Source organism: Chrysoperla carnea, chromosome 5, assembly GCF_905475395.1.
Source record: "Chrysoperla carnea chromosome 5, inChrCarn1.1, whole genome shotgun sequence".
Classification (NCBI taxonomy): domain Eukaryota; kingdom Metazoa; phylum Arthropoda; class Insecta; order Neuroptera; family Chrysopidae; genus Chrysoperla; species Chrysoperla carnea.
In genome coordinates this window covers 74,270,802-74,296,432 of record NC_058341.1, presented here as the reverse complement: position 1 = coordinate 74,296,432, position 25,631 = coordinate 74,270,802, and the positions used below count along the sequence as shown (strand labels likewise).

The 25,631-nt window shown below is 29.4% G+C and overlaps 1 protein-coding gene across 1 annotated transcript in view; it reads right to left on the bottom strand.

Annotated features, from left to right (window-relative positions):
* LOC123301431 (proto-oncogene tyrosine-protein kinase ROS) overlaps window positions 1–25,631 on the bottom strand; it is a 152,654-nt gene that overhangs the window by 65,582 nt on the left and 61,441 nt on the right. Inside the window, exon 3 of the mRNA XM_044884169.1 lies at window positions 14,138–14,182. Coding sequence (XP_044740104.1) covers window positions 14,138–14,182 — 45 coding nt within the window. The remainder of the gene's footprint in view (window positions 1–14,137; window positions 14,183–25,631) is intronic.

The window sequence follows — 25,631 nt, the reverse complement described above, 5'->3', positions numbered from 1 at the left end:
GAATACGGTATTCTACTATGTTTGAAAAAGTACTACAAAATGTTGATTTTCCTAATAAAAATCTACAAAAAATTATATTTTGCCAAAATTAAGACGCTTTCTTGCCATAAAATTAAATTAAATTTTAAACCTTTTTTATTCTGTCAAAAACGCTGTCATCCATTTTGGTGACGTAATATTGGTAGAATTAACAGTCATTACTTCAAAAAATTTTGAAGCGGTAATTCTCCCCATAGCGGAACTCGTGCCATAATCCACTGCTATGTTGATTCCTTTTCTCTTTTTTTGCGTTTCTAATATTTATGTCATTAAAAAAATGTGCTGTTTGTTTCAAAAATCCATCACAAGCATTGCTTTTTTTTACTACACATTAGATAATATAATGATAGCATATTAATTTTTTTGCAGACAAATATTTTCATGTTTTAAGTATTGACATGTCATGACAGTAAATTTTCTTGTTTTTGATTCTGTCAAAAGGTCTTCTACCAAACTTGTCACCTAGTTTTGCCTTCATCAGTTTTTACCTTCTTTTTTATCATGTCGTTAGTGGTTATTTTTTGCATTTTACTAAATAAATAGGTACAAAAGAAATGCACTGTAAATGTGATATGTACCCAGCTGTTTACAATGAACTGACAGTTTTTGCCTATATTACATCACATCAGGGCTCGCTCGTGTTTTAGGTCACATGATATACATTTTAAAAATTACGATTTTTAATTTTAATATAATAAAACAATTATGTGCATTTATGGCTCAAAATCAGCATATTTAAGTATATTTCTACATAAATTTTAATTTTTATTAAATTTCATAATTTATTTTTTACTACCGAAAGTACCCTATTGAATAAAAAAATTGAATTGGAATAATTCTCATTCACCGATTCGTACTGAACTATACATGTATTCGTTACATAAGAACGATCAAAAATACATAATAACGAAATAATTGTATTATCACTAAATCTGTCAAAATCTATATTTATATGCTTTCAAAACAAAAAATTTAAATTAAATAAAAATAATTTAAAAAAATATAGTGATTAAAAAACAAATTATTTATCGTAAAAAAGGTCATACGGTGGTATAAAATTATTATAACGCTTGAAATTTTATCAAATATCACATAGTTTTTTTTTAATACAAAATAAACAAAATTATTATACTTAATTAATTTATTTTAAAAATTGTCTAATTTTTATTATTTTTGTTCAACTTTTGATAAAGTTTGCACATATCTGGAGTTTACAACCTCTTGTATAACCTCTATATAAAGGTCTTTTGTAAAGAGCTCACAATCTTTTGCAACGTACAGCCGTCGCCAGGTTGGTAAAACTTCAGGTTTCAAATTTGAACTTTAGATTAAATTGTTATACCTTTATGTCAAAGTATAACCTCTTGAAAGATATTGCTAAGGCCGTTGGCTATTTTCTGATCAAAAACTCTCATAGCCACTTCGATTCGTTCTGATCGAAAGTTACGACCACCAAATTTTTTAACGAGTTAGTTTCCCTTGCTCGCCCGTAGATCGAAAACTACACGTTAAAAAATTTTGTGGTCGTGATAGCTTTCGATCAGAACAACCCGAAGAATATTTTTGGGACGGTTTCAAAATTTCCACAGAAAGCCATTTTCCTAGTCATATTTTCTTGATTTATAGAAATATCGATTAGGAATTTTGCACAGTCATACAGGGTGATGGGTCACATTTTTTAAGATAATTAACTGAAATCTGAACTTTAAACTCAGCCTATTTCAAACTGACAAATAGGACCGATTCTAAATATTTTGCCCAGCGTCAGAGATGATTAAGATATCGAAAAAAACTGTTGGAAAAATTTTCTTAGAATATTTTTTATACCTATATACAGACATTACCGGGTCACAGAAAATCATATTCCTATCTAATATTACGAGGTCCTTTAAATAGTTCCCATTACTAACGTTTTCATAGTTATTAATTGTGCTAAAAGCTGCCCGCCCTATACCTTGTAATGTAATAGGTCACTGTACTTCACCTTACTACATAAGTACATATTAAATTTATAAAAACCTTTTTAATTTGTAAATTAAAACAGGAAAAGGCCCATAGATACACAATACACGTAGCTGTAGGGAGTAGGAACACTCATTAAAAAGAACAATTGGTAAATGTGGGAATTTAACCACTTCAATAACTGTTTGATTCTTATTCACATCGTAAACGTAATCAGTGATCACTGTTGTCTGTAGATAGGTATCGTAATGTTCGTATGTGAACTTGGGATATGGACAGTTAAAAAGTTTATATTTTATATTTATTTTTATGTAGCATAACTGATTAATAAATAAATATAGATTGATAAAAATATATTATTTTTATTCATCAAGTCAGTCTCCATCATGATTGTTTGTATTACCTATCCAATGTTGTAAATCATCTGTCCAATGTTCTTTGTTATTAACAAATTTCAAATTCATTCTCTATCCCCCACATCATTAAACTTCTGCTGTTCTTTTGATATACATGTTAGGTAAGACTGACTGTCCTGAGACACTCTTAGACCATCCACAGCCACTACTCCATGGAGCAGTTTAAGAACAGTAAGAGTGCTTTGACGTAAAATGCTGGCTTAGTGTTTCATGATGTAGGAGGCGAGGCGAGGTTTTTTTATAATAACCCTCGCCTCGGCTTGGCGTAGACCGAGGTAGAATGTTCACTAAAATCGCCTACCATGTTTGACTTAATTTTCATGAGTGGACATAATATGGTAAAAAAAAGCTTAGAAAATAAATGTTTATAAAACACGGAATATAAGAAGCTTATTCTAAATTTTTACTGGAATGAAAACAGTAAATTCAAAAAAATTTGGTAGCAAAATAAAAGTCTCAAGCACAGTCGTGAATACAACTGTGGTATCTATAACTCCCTCTTTCTGTCTCAATGTTTCTCCTTTTCTCTCTCTCGTTTTATTATAAAATCTCAACAGTTAAATGATATTACCTTTTGAATGAGATATTGAGATTATGAGAATAAACAAGAATTCTAAATTCTCTTTCGGTAAATATTATTATATTTTAATATGATATTATTGTAATGATTAAATTATGTTATATTTTATAACACAAAAATTGTTAAAATATTTGCTGGAGTATTTATTAATTTGTATATCACTTATAATTAATTCAGTGTATTTAATCTATATGTATAATTTTTAATAAATTCTTAAAAAGAAAAACTTGTTCCTAAAAAATTTAAATTAAATTTACGGGGAGGGGGTCGCCTAAGCCGAGGTGAGGTTTTTGGGATAATTCACCTCGCTTCGCCTCGGTTAATAACGAGGTTTAATATTTTGAACCTCGCCTTGCCTCGTGCCTCGGTTACGAGTCACCGAGGTGAGGCGAGGCTGCCTCGTAGCCTCGGTGAAACATTAGACTGGCTCAAATAAGTCTATTTCGTCATGGCAAGAGCTGGCTAATGCCAGAGAAGATGATATATTGTCTCTTTCTCCTGCCCGCTGTGACAGCTCCTGTAATAATCGCGAGGCACTGTCAGGCTCAGACGTTCAGCGTGTCTGCCGTCTAGCCAGTGTCCTGTAATAGGCGCAACAGATTTTACTTATAGACTCCTTTTTTACAAATCCTCATTCAGGAGCAGCTAGCAGTTCACAAACGAAAATTCCGCATGCCTATTGATGTTTGTCTGCTAGACACAAATGTGTCTTGTGTCATTTCTAGCAAACTCGCCGGCCTAACAATTTCTTTAACTGTCCCTGTGTATACATATTTGTTCTGCCAGCTCATTTAAGGACGTTCCGAATTTCTGTGCTACCTTTGAGGTTAAGTAGGTCGAGCTAACGGATTTTAGCGTTTCTTGGCTGTCAGTGAGGATAATAATATCGATGCAGATGAGAGTATTCAATCTTAAACACTCACATAACTCGTAAAAAGGCAGAAGGAATAATAGCCGTAAATTTAGATTTTCAGAAAAAAACTCTTACGCAACCTATTTTCCTCTCTAACCTAGATCCGTCGGTATAGAATTATCACGCCCTTTGGCATGTTCTCATCCCTGTTGGCAAGTTGTCATCCCAATTCTGTTGGTATAAATGTTAAATATAATCACACTCCATCACACCGAAACTAAGTATGGATGTATTTAACGACCCTTTTTGTACATGTATAAAGCGCGCGTTTTGTCTCTTTGCTGTGATTTGTTAATTTGTTTGGAAGGTAAAGCGGTTCATCCGCTAAGGAGCTACGATTTCCCAGCCAGATACACAGATAAGCCACTAAGATAGACACACATAGCACCTTAACAAATGAACCGATTTTCTTGAAACATAAAAATACTCTCGTAGTTTCACATTTGCGATTTGAATGAAGAATTTGACTGATGTATGATTGTGTGCGATGAATTTTTCAACAGATTTCATCTTGTTAATAATATTTAAGTATAGTAATATGATGTGTACCTTCAATTTGAGTTAAATTTTAAACTGTTTAGTGTATACTACACGTATATATGTTATTAAATGGAACGGAATTAGCATTTATAGAACGGATGCATATGAATTGATCTGCGCTCCCTAATAACAAATAAATAAATGTTACAATCATCAACAAATGTTTTTGTACAATGTATACTCAATGTTACAAAAAATGCTCGTTTTAAAACATTCTAAGTGTTACTATTATAACATAACATATGATGAGTACGCTTAGAATGTTTTAACTGTGGCACTTTTTCTGACAGTGAGTGTACATTATTATTATCCTAAAATAAATAGGTGGTTTCGGTGCTCTTACTATCAATCAGTATTTAACGTTTTTTAGAGGCTAAGTAGCCGAGCGGTCTAAGGCCTTAGAGACTTTAATCGTTCGTCTACTTAGACTAAGTTTGCGAGTTCGAATCCAGACGCGGCCATGAAGGCAATTATAATAGAGACTTCCAGAATTTTACCAAAAACACGTCGAATCGATTGTAGGGACCAAAAAAATGATTCTTATAACAAAATATTTACATTTAAAAGTGTTTTCCAATAAATATATAGTATATCAAAGAGTTAATACAAGTAGAGAACGCCAAGGCGCAAAACTGCGATATTATAAATGAGTGAGAAGACTGCTAGTAAGTTCCCTTGTGTCCTTGTCTATGTATATGTCATTGGCTACATTTTTTTTTTGTTATTTTCTATTAAGTAAATACAGTAGAATCTCGATAAGTTAAAGTCCAAGGGAAACACAAAATATTTTAAGTTATAGAGGTTTTAAGTTATCTAGAGTCTATGTTAGGTAAAGGTTAATATAGAGGTATGTACATGTTTCTATGTACCCTAGTTAATATAGAGGTATGTACATGTTTCTATATAGTTATTGAGGGCCTATACAGAGATTATTTATTTAAGTTATAGAGGTTGCGTATTTTAAGCTATAGAGGTTTTGGGCTCTGATGGGAAGGGAACATAGTATTTTTTGAAGTAACAGAGGTTTTTATGTTACCGAGGTTTAAGTTATCGAGATTCTACTGTAGTTGAAACACGTTTATGGAATATTATTTAATACATTAAAAATTATTCAAAAAGTAGAAACTTTATATACATAACAAACACAATATCAACAGTTTAATTTTTAATGAAATTAACTGAAAGTTTTATTGAGTTTAATTTTTTTTTAAATTTAAGTGCACTTTTATCTACTAATATTTCAATTATAATATTTCTGAAAAACAAATTGTGTACTTAGTATAAACTGCGGCCACAACATATTGGATAATATACAAATCTGCATATTAAACACTTTTTCATTTTTCAGAAAAAATAATACAAAACTGTATATAACCTCTTTGTACAAAACAAATATAATAACAGTAACAAAATCTCTATGCATCATATGATTATGAAATATGACTATGACAAGGACACAGGGTAACTCCATGACAGGCTTCTCTCTCATTCATCATATCGCATCCACTTGCAGGCTAGCAGATCCCTCGCGTCCTCTATGTTTATAAACTCTTTGGATTCAAAACCATTCATAAAGGATGTTTATATTACCTTGCAAAAATTTGAACTTTAACATTAAATTTTTAATTAAATAAACGATTAAAAAACGGTTTCGCTAGCTTAGATGAAATTTTTTGTACTATAACTAACTTTAAAGACAAAAAAAAAAAAACAAGGAAAAAATTTTTTTGTAATGCAGATTTTATCATTTTGTCAGAAAATCAATATATCTCTAACTATCTCTGACGCTATACAAAATGTTGCGAATCGGCCCTATTTGTCAATTTGTAGCAGAGTTGGTTTGGGTCCAGACTTTGGTTAAGTATCTTAAAAAATGTGGAAATATTACATAAGAGTGGTTGGTTTTTTAAACACTTCTAATTTATATTTATTTTAGTTATTTATAGGATAATCATACAGGGTTAATTATTACAGTCAAACAGGGTGATGGCTTACATTTTGTAAGATACATAATCGAAATCTGAACTTTAAATCTGAACCCACCTTACTACAAATTGATAAATAAAGCTGCTTCTTAATATTTTGCCTAGCGTCGAAGATGGTCGGAGATATCGCCAAAAAATATTAGAAAAAATTGTTAAGAATATTTTTGTATACCCATATATTGATTTTCATGGCAAAATACCCATTTTTGATTTATTTCATCATTTTGGTTTTTACTCAAAATTATTACAAGTTTATTGAAATAACTGAATATATATCACTCTAATAAATTATCAATTTATCCAGTTTAATATTTTATATTCGTTAGCACACAATTATTTAAAAAAAAAAAAAAAAATTGTAATAATACATCAGTGAAAATTGGTATATGGGTATAAAAAAATATTCTAAATTTTTTTTCTAATAAGTTTTTTCTCTAGCGATCTCTGACGCTAGGCTTAAAATTTTGCCTTATTTTTCAATTTGTAGTAGGCTAAGTTTAAAGTTCTGATTTCGGTTAAGCATCTTAAAAAATGTAACCCATCGCCTGTGTTTTGTCTATGCAAAATCGATTGATATTTCTATAAATATGAGGGTATCTTCATCTTAAATACGACACAATATAAATTATACAAGTGAAAACAATTGACTGAATTAACTGTTGAAATACCATGTATAGACAGTGTTGATTACTCTATCACATTACTCATACATACATGACACACATATGTAACTGATATTTCCATATAATACATATTAAAATAGATTTAAAATAATTAGTATATCAAGCAAACATGGTTCGAATGTAACAGTTTTTAAGATGACTTCCTAATACTGAAGACATCATTAAGAAGTGAATCAGCAACTGTACAGATATTTCAAGGAAACTATTTTTAAAACATGTTCTTCTAATATTAATTTAATAACTTTTGATTTTTTTACCACGTTTCTACGAAATTTGTTGTTGTCACGAGTACGGGTAACGGAAGCTAGTATACAGAATGTTCGATTTACATCTAGGCATACAAAAATCACAAGTTAGAAAGAATACATGCGTTAAGCAATGCATCTAAGTGAGAGGTATTATATACATCTGTTGAAGCTTCGATATGCGTTGAGATAGTTGTAAGACGCTTGGAGAGTGGGAGTCTTTGTCGAATAGATGAACTACAACAGATAAGACACGAGACAAGTCACTTTGTCAATTTCATATAACACCTACAATATCTCTTATTTAGATGCATTGCTCAAAGCATGTACTCTGTCATACTCGTGATATTTATATGCTTAGATGTAAATCGAACATTCTGTATATAATTCTTCACTAGCGTAAAAGAGTCTGTCGTATAAGTTCGTTAAAAACAAACCATATAAGAAGTCCATGAAAAGCATAATTCAGTTTTTGAGGTTAGTTTACTATAATTGCATTTGTCTAACATTGAAATTTAACAGTGATTAAGAAGTGATCTAAAAATATGAGTGAAGTACATATTAGGGATTATTTTGCAATTTATGATACAAAATGATGATAATATTCGTCCCATCATTAATATATAATTAGTAATGAACCTGTTTTTGAGTTATTTTGAGAAGATAATAATTAGGTATATAAAGAAGTATTTTTTGAATTGAATAAATATTTATATATTGAATATAAGCTACATAATAATATATGGTTGTTTGTTTATGTATTTGAGTACATATTTGTATTTTGTACATCAAACCTAACATAACAATACTGTTTGTATAAGTAGGAAACGGATACATGGTTGAGTGACACATTGTTCAAATTATTTTGTCACTTAACATAATGATTTTACATACATAGTACATACCATATTATGTACCTGTAAATAAATGTTAAACCTTTATTTTGTATGCATATTTTTATGAATGAATTTAGTTATTATTTTTATTATTTATTGAATTTGTAAATACATACATTTATTTTTATTTATGTATCAAATTCAATCAGACATTTAGTTTGTATGGTTTTGGCAACAATAAACATTTGTACGGTTTACAGTAGCTGTTCGTACTAATTGGAAAACTATGTTGGCATGCGAATACTGGTGATTTTATTTGTAAGCTCTGTTCGATTTTAACGCTAAGGTATGACATATGAGCGCTACAATTTAAAAAAATGTGATTTTTTCATTGATTGAAGAGACAAAATATACCTACTTGATTATACATTTTAATGTGCTTTTATAATTGCAATTACCTACTTTTTTATACAAACTTTGTAGTTGTGTTATAAAAATTTTTATAATACAAATTTATTTTATAATTTTTTGTTTTTGATATACATTTTGAACTTTTAATTTTATATACTTGTTATACCATGTAAATATGAAATATATATAGTAATTAAGTTTAGTTCCAAGTTTGTAACGCTTAAAAATATTGATGATACGAAAAAAATTTTGATATAGGTGTTCATAAAATCACCTAATTAGTCTATTTTCAGTTGTCTGTCCGTCCGTCCGTCTGTCTGTCTGTCAACACGATCACTCAAATAGAAAAATGATATCAACCTGAAATTTTTACAGCGTGCTCAGGAAAAGTGAGGTCGAGCTCGTAAATGGGCAACATAGGTCAAATGGGTCTTGGGTCTGTAGGACCCATTTTGTAAACCGTTAGAGAGAGAACAAAATTTTAAATGTAAAAAAATTTCTTTATTAAAAAATAAACAACCTTTGTTTGAAAAATTTTTTCGTAAACAACTCTGTTTACCCGTGAGAGCGCAAATTAGGCGCAATTTGTATAGTATGTATTATATGGGAATATCAGTTGTGTATATGTAACTCAGTCGATCGTTTGTTTTCACTTATTTTAAATAAAACTAATTATTTTAATCTATATATATATATATATATATAAATGTTATGTTGGTTTGTGTACGCTTCAAAAACTCAAAAAGTTCTGCATTGATACAGCTCAAATTTTTACACGATATACAACCCTTTTAGAGGATGGTTTTTATCTATTTTTACCCTCGGCGCAAGTGGGTTATGAAAGGGGAAGTGGGGATGAACAATCAATTATTTTCAAATATACCTAAGTAAGGTATCGAATAAAAGAGAATGACGTGTACATTACCTACATAACTATAACCCCCGACGCAAGGGGATATGGGAGTGGAATGCAAATGAGGATGAACAATCTGAACTTTTTTATCGAGAGGTTGTCAAATTTATAAAATTTACAAGCTGTTAAACTTCTCATCTATTTTCATGCAATCATAATGTGCCACAGCGATGCGTAAAAGGGTACAGCTATTGTTTTATATAATTGTTTAACAAAATTTGTGTTTTAAAAATTGTTACATTAACGTTTATTATATGCTTATGATATGTGCGTATTCGTAGAGAGCACACCGTGTATGGTCGATCAACTGAGTCGATCATTGCGTTCGATGCGGACACAATTTCGTTAAATCTGTCAATTTAATGAAATTTGTCAATTTAATAATTCACATAATATTTATTTTTGTTATTTTGTTTATTCTATTTAAGGAAAAAAAATAAATTCAACTTATATGGTAACTTTTATCTAGGAAGAATAGATTTTTTATTCAAAATTCTACTTTTTTTTTTTATTAAATAATTGGCTTCCAACACATATAAACTAATGTTCTATGAGCATGATTAAATGTTGTCGTCAGATGTCATTTTCATCGCGCTCTCTAGGAATAGTTTTAAAATTTTAAACAAACATGTCCGTTAAATTTTTGTATTTATGGGCGTTCAGACTATAGTTGTGTTTTCTATCGCTAGATAGGGTATTTTTTAGTATTAAAATTATAGAAGTATGAAGATAGAGAATGCTAGCCTGTAAGTGGATGCGATATGCGAAGCGAGAGAGAAGACTTTCAGTGAGTTCTCCTATGTCCTTGTCTAATACATATACTTATACTTTATACTTACTAATACATATAATAGTATTATAAATGAACAAACCTTTTTTGATGCCCACCATCCATACCTAGATGTCGAAATCGCTGCTGAAGAGCTTCAAGCCGCATTACGACAAATTAAAAGTGGTAAAGCTCCCGGCCCAGATGGTTTAACAAACGATTTCCTTAAAAATTTACCTGAAGTAGCTGAGACTCACTTATTAAATATGTTAAATCTAGCCTTCGAAAATGAAAAGTGCGGTGAAAATTGGACCAAGTTAAAACTTAAACTGTTATTTAAAAAGGGTAACACTCAAAATCCCGAAAATTATAGGGGTATTGCTCTGTTAAATGCAATCACGAAAATTTACACAAAAATTCTCAGCAACCGACTCCTTACTTGGGCGGAAGAAGCGCAAATATTACCCGAGAATCAAGGGGGTTTTAGGAAAGGAAGGGGATGCCAAGACAATATATTCATTTTGACAAATTTAGTTCAATCACACATTAGACTACCTAAACGAAAAGTTTATGCATGCTTTATTGATCTTAAAAAAGCTTTTGATAAAGTAGAACATTCCCTCTTATGGGATAAATTGTACTCGCTGGGTATTAGCAGAAAAATTGTGTCGATATTAAAAGATATGTACATTAACGCCAAAATGATCGTTGATCTTGGAGATCCTGAAAATACCTTAAACATACATATCACACAGGGAATATTGCAAGGAGATTCCTTGAGTCCCCTTCTATTCATTTTGTTTATAGCCGACTTAGACAGTTACTTCCAGACGAATGGAGCGACAGGAGTTAGTCTCAACGGGCAATTAGAAATTACTCATCTACTGTATGCAGATGACTGCACAATATTCGGAGACTCGCCTATAAATCTCCAAAGAAATCTGAACTTTTTCGAAAAATATTGTAACAAGAATAAGTTACAAATTAACATCCCAAAAACAAAAATTGTAGTCTTCAGAAAAAAAGGAAAGATTAAGCAACAGAAATTTTATCTTTGCAATGAACTAATAGAAGTTGTGAATAGATTCGTCTACTTGGGCGTCCCCTTTACTAGCACAAGCTTATTCCTAGAATCATTGAATACATTTACAAAAAAAGCAAATTCAACAATTGGGTGTGTACGGGAAACATTAGTCAGGTCACAATCAACTTTATGGGATACAAAGCTGAAACTTTTAAATTCTATAGTTGTAACTACTTTACTCTACTGTGCCGAAACATGGAGTTTGCGTTACCTTGAAGAGCTGGATAAAATTCAAAGCAATTTTTTCAAGAGCATTATGTGCTTACCGCGAAGCACACCACACTATATGCTGAGATCGGAAACGCAAAGAGCACACATAGGCTCGCAAGCATTAAATTTAATTTTAAATTGGTGGATTAAGATGCTGAATGCACCCAGTGCGAAACTTACCAAAGTGAGTTATTTAAGAATGGCGGAGCTAGATAAGAGTCCTGATAATGTTCATAAGCTTAATTGGGCCACCCAACTTAAGAAAATTGTTACTGATCTAGGATATGGTTATACTTGGGAAGAACAGAATGCACGGTCAATTAAGCAATTAAAACAAGAAATAATACAAAGTTATATAAATAAAATTCGAGCAAGGGATGAAAATAAAATCTTAGAATCTAATTATAACTTAAATTATAAATATTTTCATCCACCCAATACCTCTTCATACCTTGAGCTAGATATACCAATTGATAAAAAAAGAGTCATTTTCCAGATGCGCGTTATAAATAAGAACCATATCAGAATATGCACAAGAGGTATAGTTTATAGATGGGATTCAGAATTGAAATGTGGGATGTGCAATTTGGATGAATTTGATACCTTAGATCATTTTCTGCATAGATGTCCAATTCTAAAATCTTTAAGGGATCAATACATTTCAAAATACAGAAAACATACAAATGTAATAAATATAACAGCATCTTTGCTTGATAACCTCAGCATCTCCAAAATAAATGATATTTATTTCTATACTATCAACGCGCTTAAATTGAGAAGTTTTGTTTTGTCTGAGTAGAAAACACTTTCGATCCGCCTATAAACTGTATCTTCAGAATATTTTAATGCATTTATATACATTATATGATTATTAATTGTTACTGTTGTTTACTGTTATTATTTAAATTGGTATTATTATTGTTATCCACTCATTTTTGCTCTCAGTCTTAGAATCGTAATCCCACATTATTAGCGATTTTTTTTTATTGTTATTATTATTGTTATTATTATCGTTATTATTATTGTTATTATTCTTGTTCTTGTTTTCTTTTACATCTGTTATTGTTATTGTTATTGCTATTGTTATTGTTATTATCATTATTATTACTATTGTTCTTATCAGTATTATTATTATTACTATTGTTAATTGCTCTTTTCTCTCTTCTTTCTCTGTTTTGTGTACCAATCACCTGTAATAACCATGGGTTTAAATACAGTATTATTAAAAAAAAAAAAAAAAAAAAAAAATACATATAATAAGAATATATGTACATATGATTATGACAAGGACACAGACAATCTTCTCTTTCATTCATCATATCGCATCCACTTACAGACTATCAGATCCATCGCTTTCTCTATGAATAATATTCTATGATTAAAATCCAATAACAGCCTATTTATAGATTTTTGTAGACGTTCAATAGACATGTACAAACTACGGACTATATATCTATTATAAACTAATCCTAATCCTAACTAATATAATAACTGCGAAAGTAACTCTACTTGTCTCCCTAGATATTCGTTTTGTCTGTTTTCATGCCTGAACCAATGCATCAAATTTCATAGTAAAAATACGTGTTATAGCTTGTTGGATTAGGAATGATGTTTAGAAAAATGTTTCAAAAGCGTTTTCCAGCACATAAAAAATTGCAAAAGTTATAATCAATTAAAGATGAAAAAAAATTTATTTTGTTTTTCGCCAATATTTCATAAAATATTAATATTTAAGAAATTTTAAAAAAGGGTTCATAAAGAGGAGAAAAATTTCCAATAAAAAAACTTCACTATAAATCTCTATCTCCTTTATTTATAATTTTAATTTAACGCTGAAAATAGGGCTTTTGCGTTATTTTTAGATTGTTGTAGAAGCGAAAAAATGAGTGCGCCATACGAAATAATTTTTTAAGGTATTAAATATTAATTCAAAAATTGGCAAAATTGTATTATTCTGAACACTTTAAATAAATTATTACCGTTAGAAATTTATAATAAAGTTTATTTTTCAACAAGTTATAGACACTTAAAATACAATTAAAAAAAAATCACAAAATCGGCAAAAAATCGAAATTTTGGCTATTTTTCCTGTTTGTTTTAACTGTTTTTTAATGAAAATTATTTATCAACAAAATTTTCTCGAATTTTCGTTTTCATTGTAAACTAAAAAAAATGTTTAAATAATTGGCGTTCAATTAAAGATGTCGGTCAAATAGTCAAAAAGTAAATCGCCATAGTCGTATAAACGGTTAGTGATACAAAAAAAAAAATTGTTACAAAAAAGACAGAAAATTTAATTACCTACAATAATCTTAACTGTGCGCTTACGGAGATATAGATCAAAACGGTTTTCGTTAAAATGGACGCATTTCCGTCCTCTTTTTTTGTAAGGATTTCGTACATTTACATTCATTACGTGATACTGAACCAATTTAAATAATAAAATAACTCCTGAAATTTAATGCTTTTATGGACAAGAATAACGAGCTTCTATATATTACTAGTATGAGTTTAATTTTAAAAATTTTGAATTAAAGTTTAAAAAACTTACCTGTTCAACGTCACCGACAAAATGTGAAGTGGCATCTGTATTGTTCTGTAACAAAAAAAAATACTTTTATGAGATTTTTTGTACAAAATTTTACATGAATTTTGTGAAAATCAGATATTTTGAAGAATGTTTAAGAGTTTCTAAGACTAATAATGATAATCGAAATATAGTATAATAAGTTATAAAAAATACATTTTAATACAATATTTATATATGGATCTGGAATGACCATATAGTATTTGGAAAAGATCTCTCATAAATAATTAAAAACTATGGTATATGATAAAGGTCACTAGGTGTAGTAGATATGTCCGTTGCATGTTAATGTTTATACTTGACTGATTTTTATTTAAAACTACCAAATATATACAATACTGAGAATACAGTAACAGAATTATTTATAAGAATTATTATTGTCAGTCCATAAATGGGGGTGATACGTTGGACCAACGAAGCGAACTTCCTTCTTTCCCTTGATTTTTATTTTGATCGTATACATATTCAAAAGTATGTATATGTGAATTTTAAAAAAGTTTTTGTAAATACCCTAAAGCATGTTCAAGAATCTACCCCTTTCTTAAATGTCAGATTGGCCAGTTAGTTGTACTTCTTTTTAAATATCTATACTAAAGGAGCAAATACACTACAATACTAATTAAAACGATCATGTTATCTTAATGTAATAAGAATATGTGAGTTGTTCTACTTATCATTATTAATATTAGGAACTGGCAAATCGAGGCACGCAGTCTGGTGGAAAAAACAAACTATTAATGGGTTACAGTTGTCGAGTAAATAAATACCGTTTTATATTAGCAATAAATTGTTTATAATGAATTATCGATAAATAAAATTAAAAATGGAAGTTGGAATTTTTACAGAACGTGTTAAATAAAAAAATAAAGTAAAATTTGTGCAGTTAAAGATTGTAAGAGTAAAGAAAATAAAAATTTAATCGGAGTTTTCCATAAATTTCCAAAGGCAGGCGATGATACAGTGTTATTAGAAAATTTAAGTAACAATTTTTTGTTATTACAAATATTATAATAATTTTTTCGAAGTTAAATTTGTAAAATAATAATAATAATAATAATAAATTAATAAAATATTTTCTCAACAGTGTAATACTTTGGACATTCATTAAATAATAATAACTTTTAATTAAATAATATTTTATATTTCCATTAGTAAGATTTATAAAAACCTTTGTTTTTCAAGTTTCCAGACTTCAAACACTTTAGTTTGTGATAAGATCATAAAATTATATTTTATTTGGCAACTAATTCTATCTGCCGCTTCCATAACATTCAATGTGACTGCCAAGTATTATCTGGTTATTATAATTATTCTGAAATTGATGGATCTTTGCTTTTGAGTAAACACGCCTCATGTAATAAACGTTCAAAAAACACCAACTTTAAAGTTTTGAACATAATTATTACGTAATTTTCCAGGGTTCGAGGATATATATCATGATATATATCAAATGATTATTTATGATATACTTATATCAATACAAAAAAGATTTAAAAATTTTATATTAGAATTAAGTAATTTTTGACGTTTTTTACTGTATTTCTACTCCCCAAATGTAAATGGCGTTCGGGTAGAGTTAATACATATTCCCTAACATGTTCTAATCCATAAATGGCAACACTTCTGCCGGCATTAATGGCGTCAGTCGTGTGAGAAAAATTTCGTTACGAAAGAGTAAGTTTTTTTTTATGTTTATTCTATTATTTTTTACAAAGAATTTAGGAGTATTTAAGAAGTATTAAATAACTTTTGCAATTATAGAATATAGCTGTTTATTCTATAAATGTAAATAAACTTTTGATATATATCGGACATATATCATAAATATCCGATATTTTGATATTTATAATAAATATCGAATATTTTCGAACCCTGTAATTTTCATTAAAGTCCACATTAGTTATAAATAAATTTTCATCAAGAAACGAAAAATAGAAAACGAAAAATGTTTGTTTAAAGTTTGTTTAACTATCACATGGGTTAAACATTTAAAAGTGTAAGTTACTTTCCGACATTGTTTTTAAGCCACGTCTCCATTTCAGTTCTCAATATTTCACCGAACTCAAAAGAACAGAGGAATATTGAACAAGTAACTCATTTGTTTGCCTCAAGCAAAATGTTCAGCAAACTTTTTACAAGTTCTATTACCACGAAAGTTGTAATGAGGAAGTGCTTAATCCACATTGTAGAAGTATAGGACGGCATTTCAGTTATCTGTGACTGCAGTGTCTACGATGAAGTCACTTGAGCCAAACATGAGAGATGACAAGCTCGTAAATATTGGAGGAGTTTTAGCTACCAAAAACTCCACATTTTACGGCCATAAATTGATATTACTTATAAGGTTGATATGAGCTGTTTTATATGAAAATCAGTATCACCACATCAAATTTTATTATATTGGAACTTAAAGTTATCTAAAACTAAATCAAGTGTGTTAGAGCGTTGTAAGGACCTTATAGGACATCTTGTATAGCCCTCTTTGTCACTAGTGTATTTGAACCTTTATGTTGATTGAAGTGAATGTAAAGTGTAATACCATCAGTTAAGGTTTCTTAATGTCTTTTGTGGTTATGTTAGGTATCAATTACTTCCAGTTGATATACATACAGTTTATAAGTGTTATTTAGGGTATCTATTCTATACTTTTTAATGGTACCTACCTAAAAATAATTATGTTTTCTTTTATTAAGTTGACCAAATACAGACTATTCACTATACCATATAGGCCATAAACTATTACAATTCTAGTAAATCTGACTTGTCGGAACTAAGACATCTTTTTGTGTGTATATAATCCCATGATTTGGATTTATCAACAACGAATTTTACTCGGATTCACAGGATATTTTTAATTTGATGATAAAATTTGTTGAATTTTTTAAAATCACTTTATGATATCTTTGATGGTGGGACTCTTCAAGGAAACGATCCCATTAGATTTTTAATCAAATTAGTACATTTTTCTAGTAAAAAAAAAACACTTTTTAATGGACAAGCTTTTACGGGACCAAAAAGTAGAAAATAATTATTTCTATAAATCATGAAATTGCTTTTTCCATCTTCTCTACAGATAATTAAAAAATCCATAGAACCAAGAAACATTACAAGTTAACAACTGACTAACAAATAAACTAACATTTGTTATAACTGTATATTCACTTAAATTCCACTCTGTGTGGTTAATTTATGTGCTTTTATATTGTGGTAGGCGCAGCTCCTGTTTTGGAAATTTTTGTACACGCAACAAAAGTTTGATTTTAGTTTTAAACGAGTCCCCTTGTAAAATTTAGCTCAGTAAAAATCTCCCATAATTTCCATCAAATTCTATTTTTCTTACGACAATTATTTCCATTTAAACAATATAGAAATAAAATCTTGAATGGGTAATTAATTATGGTGGTTATAACCGATAATTATTATAAGCAATATGTAGATTTTTACACTAAAGTGAAATTGATTTTTATACTAAAATGTAAATCTAATAATCATTAATCGCTATAATCGATATCAGTAAACAAAGTTCAAAATAAAGTTTCTAAGATCTAAAATAGTAGGTATGAACTGAAAATGTATGTTATAGTCGATATATCGTTCTAACTTCTGGTGTTTTAGACCAATACATTACGGGTGTATTTTTTAAGTTGACATCACATATGCTTGAAACTCGAAAAATAACTTTTATCGATCAAGCGAAAATGTTGGGTGTGTAGGCGCACATCTTACGCAAAAATTTAACTTGACCTAGGTTTTCAAACTCTATAAAAAGCTCACTCCAATCCATAACTGGTGATAGATATATATGAACACTTTAAAGTTGTTATTGAATAACATTTTCAGTTTGAAACTTTTTTTCCGCAAACTGTACATTTTAGGCAAAAACGGACTGAAAAGTTTAAGCCCAAATTGTTTTTAGTATCAAAATTGTAATTTCGTACAATTGTTTTTGCGAAATGTCGGCTCTCTTCGAAAAAAAAACTATAAAATCAATCCAATAAAAGTAGTTTTTTTTTTCTATAAAGACCATTTTGGTTCAAATTGAATGAACAAACGCAATTGGTGTCTAAACTATCCGGCTTTTAAAAAATGTTTTTCATATTTGTAAAAAAAAATTATTATTTTAAACGCTCATCGAGTTTGTCAGTAACGAATCAAAGTGAGGTTTTAATTGAATCTGAAAACTTAGATCGAATTCGATGCCGGTATAAGATGAGTGTCTCTGAAACTAACATGTTTCTTTTGAAGCATTTTCCTTGATTAAATTTATTTATTGAGTTTCAAGCATATGTCAACTTAAAATGAACCCCCTGTATAGAAGTTATATTTAGAGTTTCAGTCGAGATCTTTCAAGTTCTACGTTATAACAGAATGAATGGCTCATTTGGATTTAATCGAACTTCTCAAAAGCCATTCAACAAGAGTTTAAAAACTAAATGGTCCCAAATATGCAGTTGATGTAAATTCTTCTAATTTGAATGTAACCCCTCGATTGAAAAAAAATTGACTCCGATATAAATACACAAACCATCATATTAAAATTCACTTGTATCTACTACATGTCCGGTCAAAATATACTTGTATGTAGGTAGATATCCATGGGCAGTGTAGCGGTGATTTCCTTCTTTCCCCCAAATATTATATAATGAGGATGAATTAGGATTTGCCATGCATAAATGTTTTAACATAATAATTATATGCCTTTAAAAGTTAAAAATAAAAAAAATTAAATTGATTCGTTAGGGTAAGTATAAACAAACTTAACGTTACAGGTGTTCAGGAAATGATTTTATAATTATTATAAAAGTTAAACGATTTAACATTTTTAATGTTATTACAGGAGGTACCTATTTTGGAGTTCTTTATTTATATTATACTTATACTTCTTACCTAATCGATTTAATTTTTAGTATTCATTCTAAATATTTTATTTTACACGTAAATTTGATTTGGACATTGAATTGTCAAAATATGTATTCAAGCTTTTTAATATCTGATAAATTTATTTATACCTGTTTCAAATCCTGAAAATCAATTGTTATACCATGTATATATATGGGTAATATATATCAAGGTATACTAAGTTCAGTCCCAAGTTTGTAACGCTTAGAAATATTGATGCTACAAACAAAATTTTGGCATAGGTGTTCATAAAATCACACCTATACCATTGATATATATTAGTTCATTTCCTGTTGTCTGTCTGTCTATCGTCTGTCTGCCCGTCTGTCATCACGATTACTCCAAAAAGAAAATAAATTTGAACAACTCTTTATAAATAATTGAACAACTTTTGAAACATTTTTTCGTCAACATCACTGTGTACCCGAGAAGGAGCAAATTTTGCAGTATATGTATTATATCAGTTATGTATGTGTAACATGTATGTATGTGTAATGTGACAGAGTAATTGACACTGTCTATACATGGTATTGCAACAATTAACTGAGTCAATTGTTTGTTTACACTTGTTTTGGGTGTATAGTCATCGGGTAGTTTTACTTGGAAACTTTTCCGGGAGTTTTGAAATTGGGTGATTTTATAGATTTTGAGGTACCCTTTTTCGAATTTTCACTTTGCAACCTTGTATCTTTGTCGCTCGCGCCTCTATATTGGAAAATGGCATCGAAAATCAGTTCTTTGACAATATCTCCTTTACGAGTCATTTTACGAGGAAATTATATTCATACAAAATTAAACCTCAGAAAATCATCACACGGATCTTCTTGATATTTTGTATGGAGTCATAATTGTTAATTGTTAGCAACTTTTCTAAGTAACATTTTGTCAACTTATAAAAAGGAAGGATTATAGTTTATCAAAAAGAAAAATAGTGATTCCAAATTTTTGGTTACCCTGTACATTATTAAGAAATTTTAATTAGCTTACATACTTTTCTGAATAACCAAAATTTTTCATAAAATATGCTTTTTTTTCCTAGAATACAAAATAAGAAAATTTACAAGTATGGTTACCTCTATCCGTGGTACACTGTATAATAAATTATAGACCTTAATGGAAAATGACCTGAAAGATATTGTTCAAGGCCCTATGCATGATAACTTTGTATGAGGGATGCACAATAACAACTAAGTAGAAAAAATTGTCAACATTGTCAAATATTGATTAAACAAAAGCAGTTCATAATTTCCGAAAAAACCAAGGCGGACGACTGTGTATATGAAATTTTGTTTATATTTTTACCAAAACTTGTTCTATTCGGAGACACGCCAGTAAAATCTTACATTTTTTTTTTTTTTTTTTTTTTTTTTTGTATGTTATTTTGACTCCTTAGGGAAGTGTGAAATTACGTTTTGCAAACAAAAAAAAGTTGTAGTAGGTACCTTTGTAGTCGATGAAAAACTTAAAAATTTTGGGACTCTTTTCAATGTTTGCTGTTTAATTCAAATACTATGAGCTTTTGACATTATATAGTTGATACTATCGTTTTGAAAGTATATTAAAGAATCAATTGAAGCCAGCCCACTGCTCTGTAAATCTTATAGATTTTGAGATATGATGCTGAAAAAATTTATATTGTATTCAGAAATGTTAAAATTTTGAGTTTTGCTCATGTTAAACCGTTAGAGATAGAACAAAAGTTAAAATGTAAAAAAAAATCGTGATAAAAAAACTTTTGTAAGAAATAATTTTTCGGAAACATCACTGCTTTCTCCTGAGGGGGCAAGTTAGGGCAAAACTTTGGTGTTCATTTTCTCCAAGAATATAAATGATTGAGAAATGAAAATTTAAAGATAGCTTCAACTAGTGAGTCTTATGAAAATTTTTTGTAGAAACAAAAAAAAAATTTCTAGGTAATTTCCAAAATTTTCGAAAGATAGTACAAATGATGGCAGGAAGGCGATGCAATGCTGCTATTTGGGTATATTATTTGACGTCCCTAGGGGAGTGTAAAACTCTGTTCTTTTCAAGCAAAACAAAAGTTGTGCTATCTGCGTTATAGGTAAAATACTGAAAAAAGTATGAAAATTTGGTGCAATACTTTTTTTTGCTTGCTAAACCTAGTTTTACACTCCCCACAGGGTGCAAATAACATAACAAAAAACAGCTTTACATCGCTTTTTGAGATTTTAAAAGGTCCGATGATATATTGCAGTAAAATTTACTTTGCTTATTAAGAGTATTTTAAATTTTGTAGGTTTAATTTATTTTAATACTGTCACTTTTGAAAACTGAATATAATTTCCACGTCGATTAATCATTCATTTTCTTATACATGGACCGCTATACGGCCGAGTTTCGTGGCAAAACATCTGAGGCGAAAATATGTAACTAGGTACGATGATTTGCGATTGGATAAGAAATGACAACTGATAGCGAAACATACAAAAAACTTGGACTCAGTCGTGCGCTGACGATTTTTGGAGGGATAGTCCATGTGCTAGAAAGTCAATAGCTTAAAATTATTTATTAATTTTATTACAAATAATTTTTGCATTACTCACTTTTAAATACTTAAGCCGAAAATTTTCCAATCTTTATTTGTGACTTACTGTAGGCTAGAGAATCGATTCGTCGGAGATGCGCCGGTATCTGTGTTACATCCTGTATATCGTAACATATAATAGAAATAATAACTTCCTGATACTTTTTTGGGTTGCAAATTTTTTTATTTAAACTAATTGAAATAAATTGAATTGCAGGAAATACCAAAACACGAAAATGTATAATTAATCTTTAAAAAAATTCATGAATTTAAGAAACATTACATTTTCTTGAAATATACCTAAATTAAAAAGTTCCTTGACAATGTTTTCTTGCTTTCTTTTTATATTATATTCCTACCATTCATCTTTCATCTCCGATCTAAAAATTGAAGCTTCTGATTAAAAATTTATTGGTAAAAAATTATTTCACAACATTCCAAGAAAATGTCTTTCAAAAAATTCTCGACCCCCCTAAACAGATAATAATGACTAAAAAAGAATGAGTAAGGCAAAAGCTTTGGGATTTAACTCGTACAATCTAATGGAGTCCTTGAAATTAATCTTAACCTTGACCGTGAAGGTCACTTCAAAGTCAAGTCAATTTTTTTAAATAAAGTTCTTGATAATTTAATAGTGTTATTATCAATTCAAATAATTCAATAAACTTGTAATAAGTGTGGATCAATTAATTAAAATGGATATAACAAAATATTCTAAGCAACTTTTTCTGATAGCTTTTTTTCTATATATCTAATTTTCTATGACGCTACGCAAAATATTAAGAATCGACCTTATTTGTCAAGTTGTATTAGGCTGAGTTTAAAATTCAAATTTCGGTTTAGTATCTTACAAAATGTGACCTCCATCACCTTGTATGACTGTGCCGAATTTCAATTCGATATTCCTATAAATAACGAAAATATGGGGGTGTCTTCATCTTAAATACGATACACTATATGATAGTATTCGTTGTAATGTTGACAGCGTTACTAAAGTAATACAATTACTATTTAGATTTCTTTAGACTTTATTTTTTCTCTTTTAAAAATATCGCGTAACTCCCTTAAGAGACGTACGCCATACAGTATTTCCGATGAAAGAAGTTTAAAGAAAAACAATTTAGAGTGTAGGGCTGGATACTGAGATGATTCTATTATAACATATATACAATTGAATTTAAATTGTTGATCGATATAAAAATAATTTACATATGATATGGATATGTTTGTCATTGAAATATGATTTAATTTTTATATTGTAAGGCTTATTTTTAATAAATACACAGGGTTCATAATAAGTTCAAGGTATATTTGATATATGTACCAGATACAAACTATATTATACAATACTAGTGATGGGACGAATGTTGTATTCTGTATTCAAATGAAGCGCTCGCAAATTAGTACGTATTAACTTAAGTCTTCATTAGTGTAAAAGAGTCCGTCGTATAAATTCATTAAAAACAAACTTTATATGAGCTTTTTGATGTGAAACATCTATAGCCGCACGTAAAACCGATTTTTGGCGTGGCGACGACAGGCAGATGTTGACAGGCAGTAGTGTGTAATCTATCTGCTCTTAGGATGCATGTTATTATTGTTGTTGCTCTCAATTTACCATGTCATTCAATTTTAGTTTATTGTATTTGTTAGTGCAATTAAGTAAGGATTTTTTTTTATATTTAAGTCAAAGGTTTGTGCTTTATTTTCTAGTATTTAATTTTAATGTTTCTATTAATATCATTAAATATTTGTGAATCATATTTGCTGTTAAAAATTGTGACTTTTTTCATTAAATTTATCAAACTGAAAGCTTTTTGTTTATGTGCCCCTTTTTGTCGGGTAAAATTTTTTGTAACAGGACAAAGTTTAATTATTCTATATCATGTTTATGAAAAAAAATCTTGCGCGAACTTGCGGCTTTTCTTTTAAGGCTAAAATAATGATAGAGATTAAGATAGCATAAGTCAAAGAAGTTTTCCAGTAAAAATTTGTAACTTATAAATCCAAAATCACCTTACATGGAAACAAAAGCAAGGATAGATTAAAAAAAATAGCAAAAAGACGCAAACAAATTTAAACAAGTGAAAATAAATAATTGACTGAATTAATTGTTGAAATACCATGCATAGTCAGTGTTGATTTCTTTATCACATAACACATACATACATGTGACACATACATAACTGATATTCAAGTATGGTACATACTATAAAATTTCCGCCTAATTGGCGCCCTAACGGGTAAACAGGTAAACAGTGATGTTTACGAAAAAATGTTTCAAGCAAAAGTTGTTTATTTTTTGATAAGGAACATTTTTTAAATTTAATCTTGTGTTCTATCTCTAACGGTTTACGAACTCGGCCTCAGTTTTTACGTCCTGAGTACGCTGTAAAAATTTCAGCTCGATATCTTTTTTCGTTTTTGAGTTATCGTGTCCACAGACGGACGGACGGACGGACAACTGGAAATGGACTAATTAGGTGATTCTATGAACACCTATAGCAAAATGTTGTGCGTGGCATCATTATTTTTAAGCGTTACAAACTTGGGACTGAACTTAGTATACTTTGCATATTACATATATGCATGATATAAAAATTGAAGAAGAAATTGGAATAATTGCGTTTGAAGAATTTGATTTAAAAAAATTTTTGTATTATTGCCAAGATAAAGTTACCTTTGTATCTAAACAGTCTTTTAAATCAATTTTGAGCATAAAAAACCATTAATAATTTTTTTTTCGGAAATTTGGTATAAATACTGCACTGTGCGTCCTTGTAACAAAATTTTGAATTAAACTATTTAGATACTTGTGATTTTAAAATTACGAAATATGTTTCCCACGCATCACTTTTATTTGCTGCTTTTAATATTATAAGGCTTCATATAGGATTCACTGGTTTATAAACTGGTGCATTGTGTATATACGTAATATGTTGTTATAACAAAACTTCAGTCAGAATTTTTAAACGAGTATTCTTTCTTTGGTCAAAACAAGAAATTGTATACTAAAGCCCAATATATTTCAATTTTTTAAAGTTCAACTTCCAGATCAATAATACCCATAAAATAAAGTTTGTACTAAAACTTTCGAATCTCAGCTAGAATTCTTTGACATATTCTTAATAGAGCACCGTAAGGCATAAAAATCGTAATATCTCAAAATCTAGGACCAAGGTCAATGAATCTATTCGACTGCATTGTTCAAAGCTGACATAAAGTAGTAAAAAACAAAAATTTGGGCGATATAGCGTCTTGAGTACATAGGACTCATCTTTAAACATTTTTTGTCAATCATCATAGTTTACCCGTGAGAACACTTATTAAGTCAGAATATAAATTATTCCATAAAGCTAACTAAGCTTAAATAGCTAATTAAAATTCTTAATGAAACAAAGAATAGGTAATTTGAATTAAAGCATATTATTGTAAGATCCAAATTTACTGGTTTGTAAAATATTATCATCATAATGGTTCATTTTTATTGTTTTATCATCAGGAATATAGTAAGTTATTAAAATACTTTTTGATTCTGTCAGTGAAAACTGGCAGACATCGTTTTCTTCAATGTACTGCGTCTATTTGTTTTCTTACAAGTGATTTTTTTTTCGTCTTATATTCTGATCTAATTAGTGTCCTCACGGGTAAACTATGTTGTTGACACAAAATATTTCAAACAAAAGTTGTTTATTTTTTTACAAGGACCAATTATCTTTTGTTGTATCTCTATCGTACAAGATGGGTCCTGGTACGGACCCAAGACTCAGAATCGGACAAATTTTTGTTTTAAATTTTGTTATGTTAACTTTAAACAATGCAGTCGAACAGTTTTTATAAAGATTCATTGACTAGCCCTGGATTTCGAGCTATAAATCTTGGTGCGCTCCACTAACTAGATATATTTAATTTTTTTTCTTTATGTTACTAAAAAAAAAAAGTGGCGTTCGAACCCACGCTCCCGTTTGGGAACCAGAGCTTAAATCTGGCGCCTTAGACCGCTCGGCCAACCTG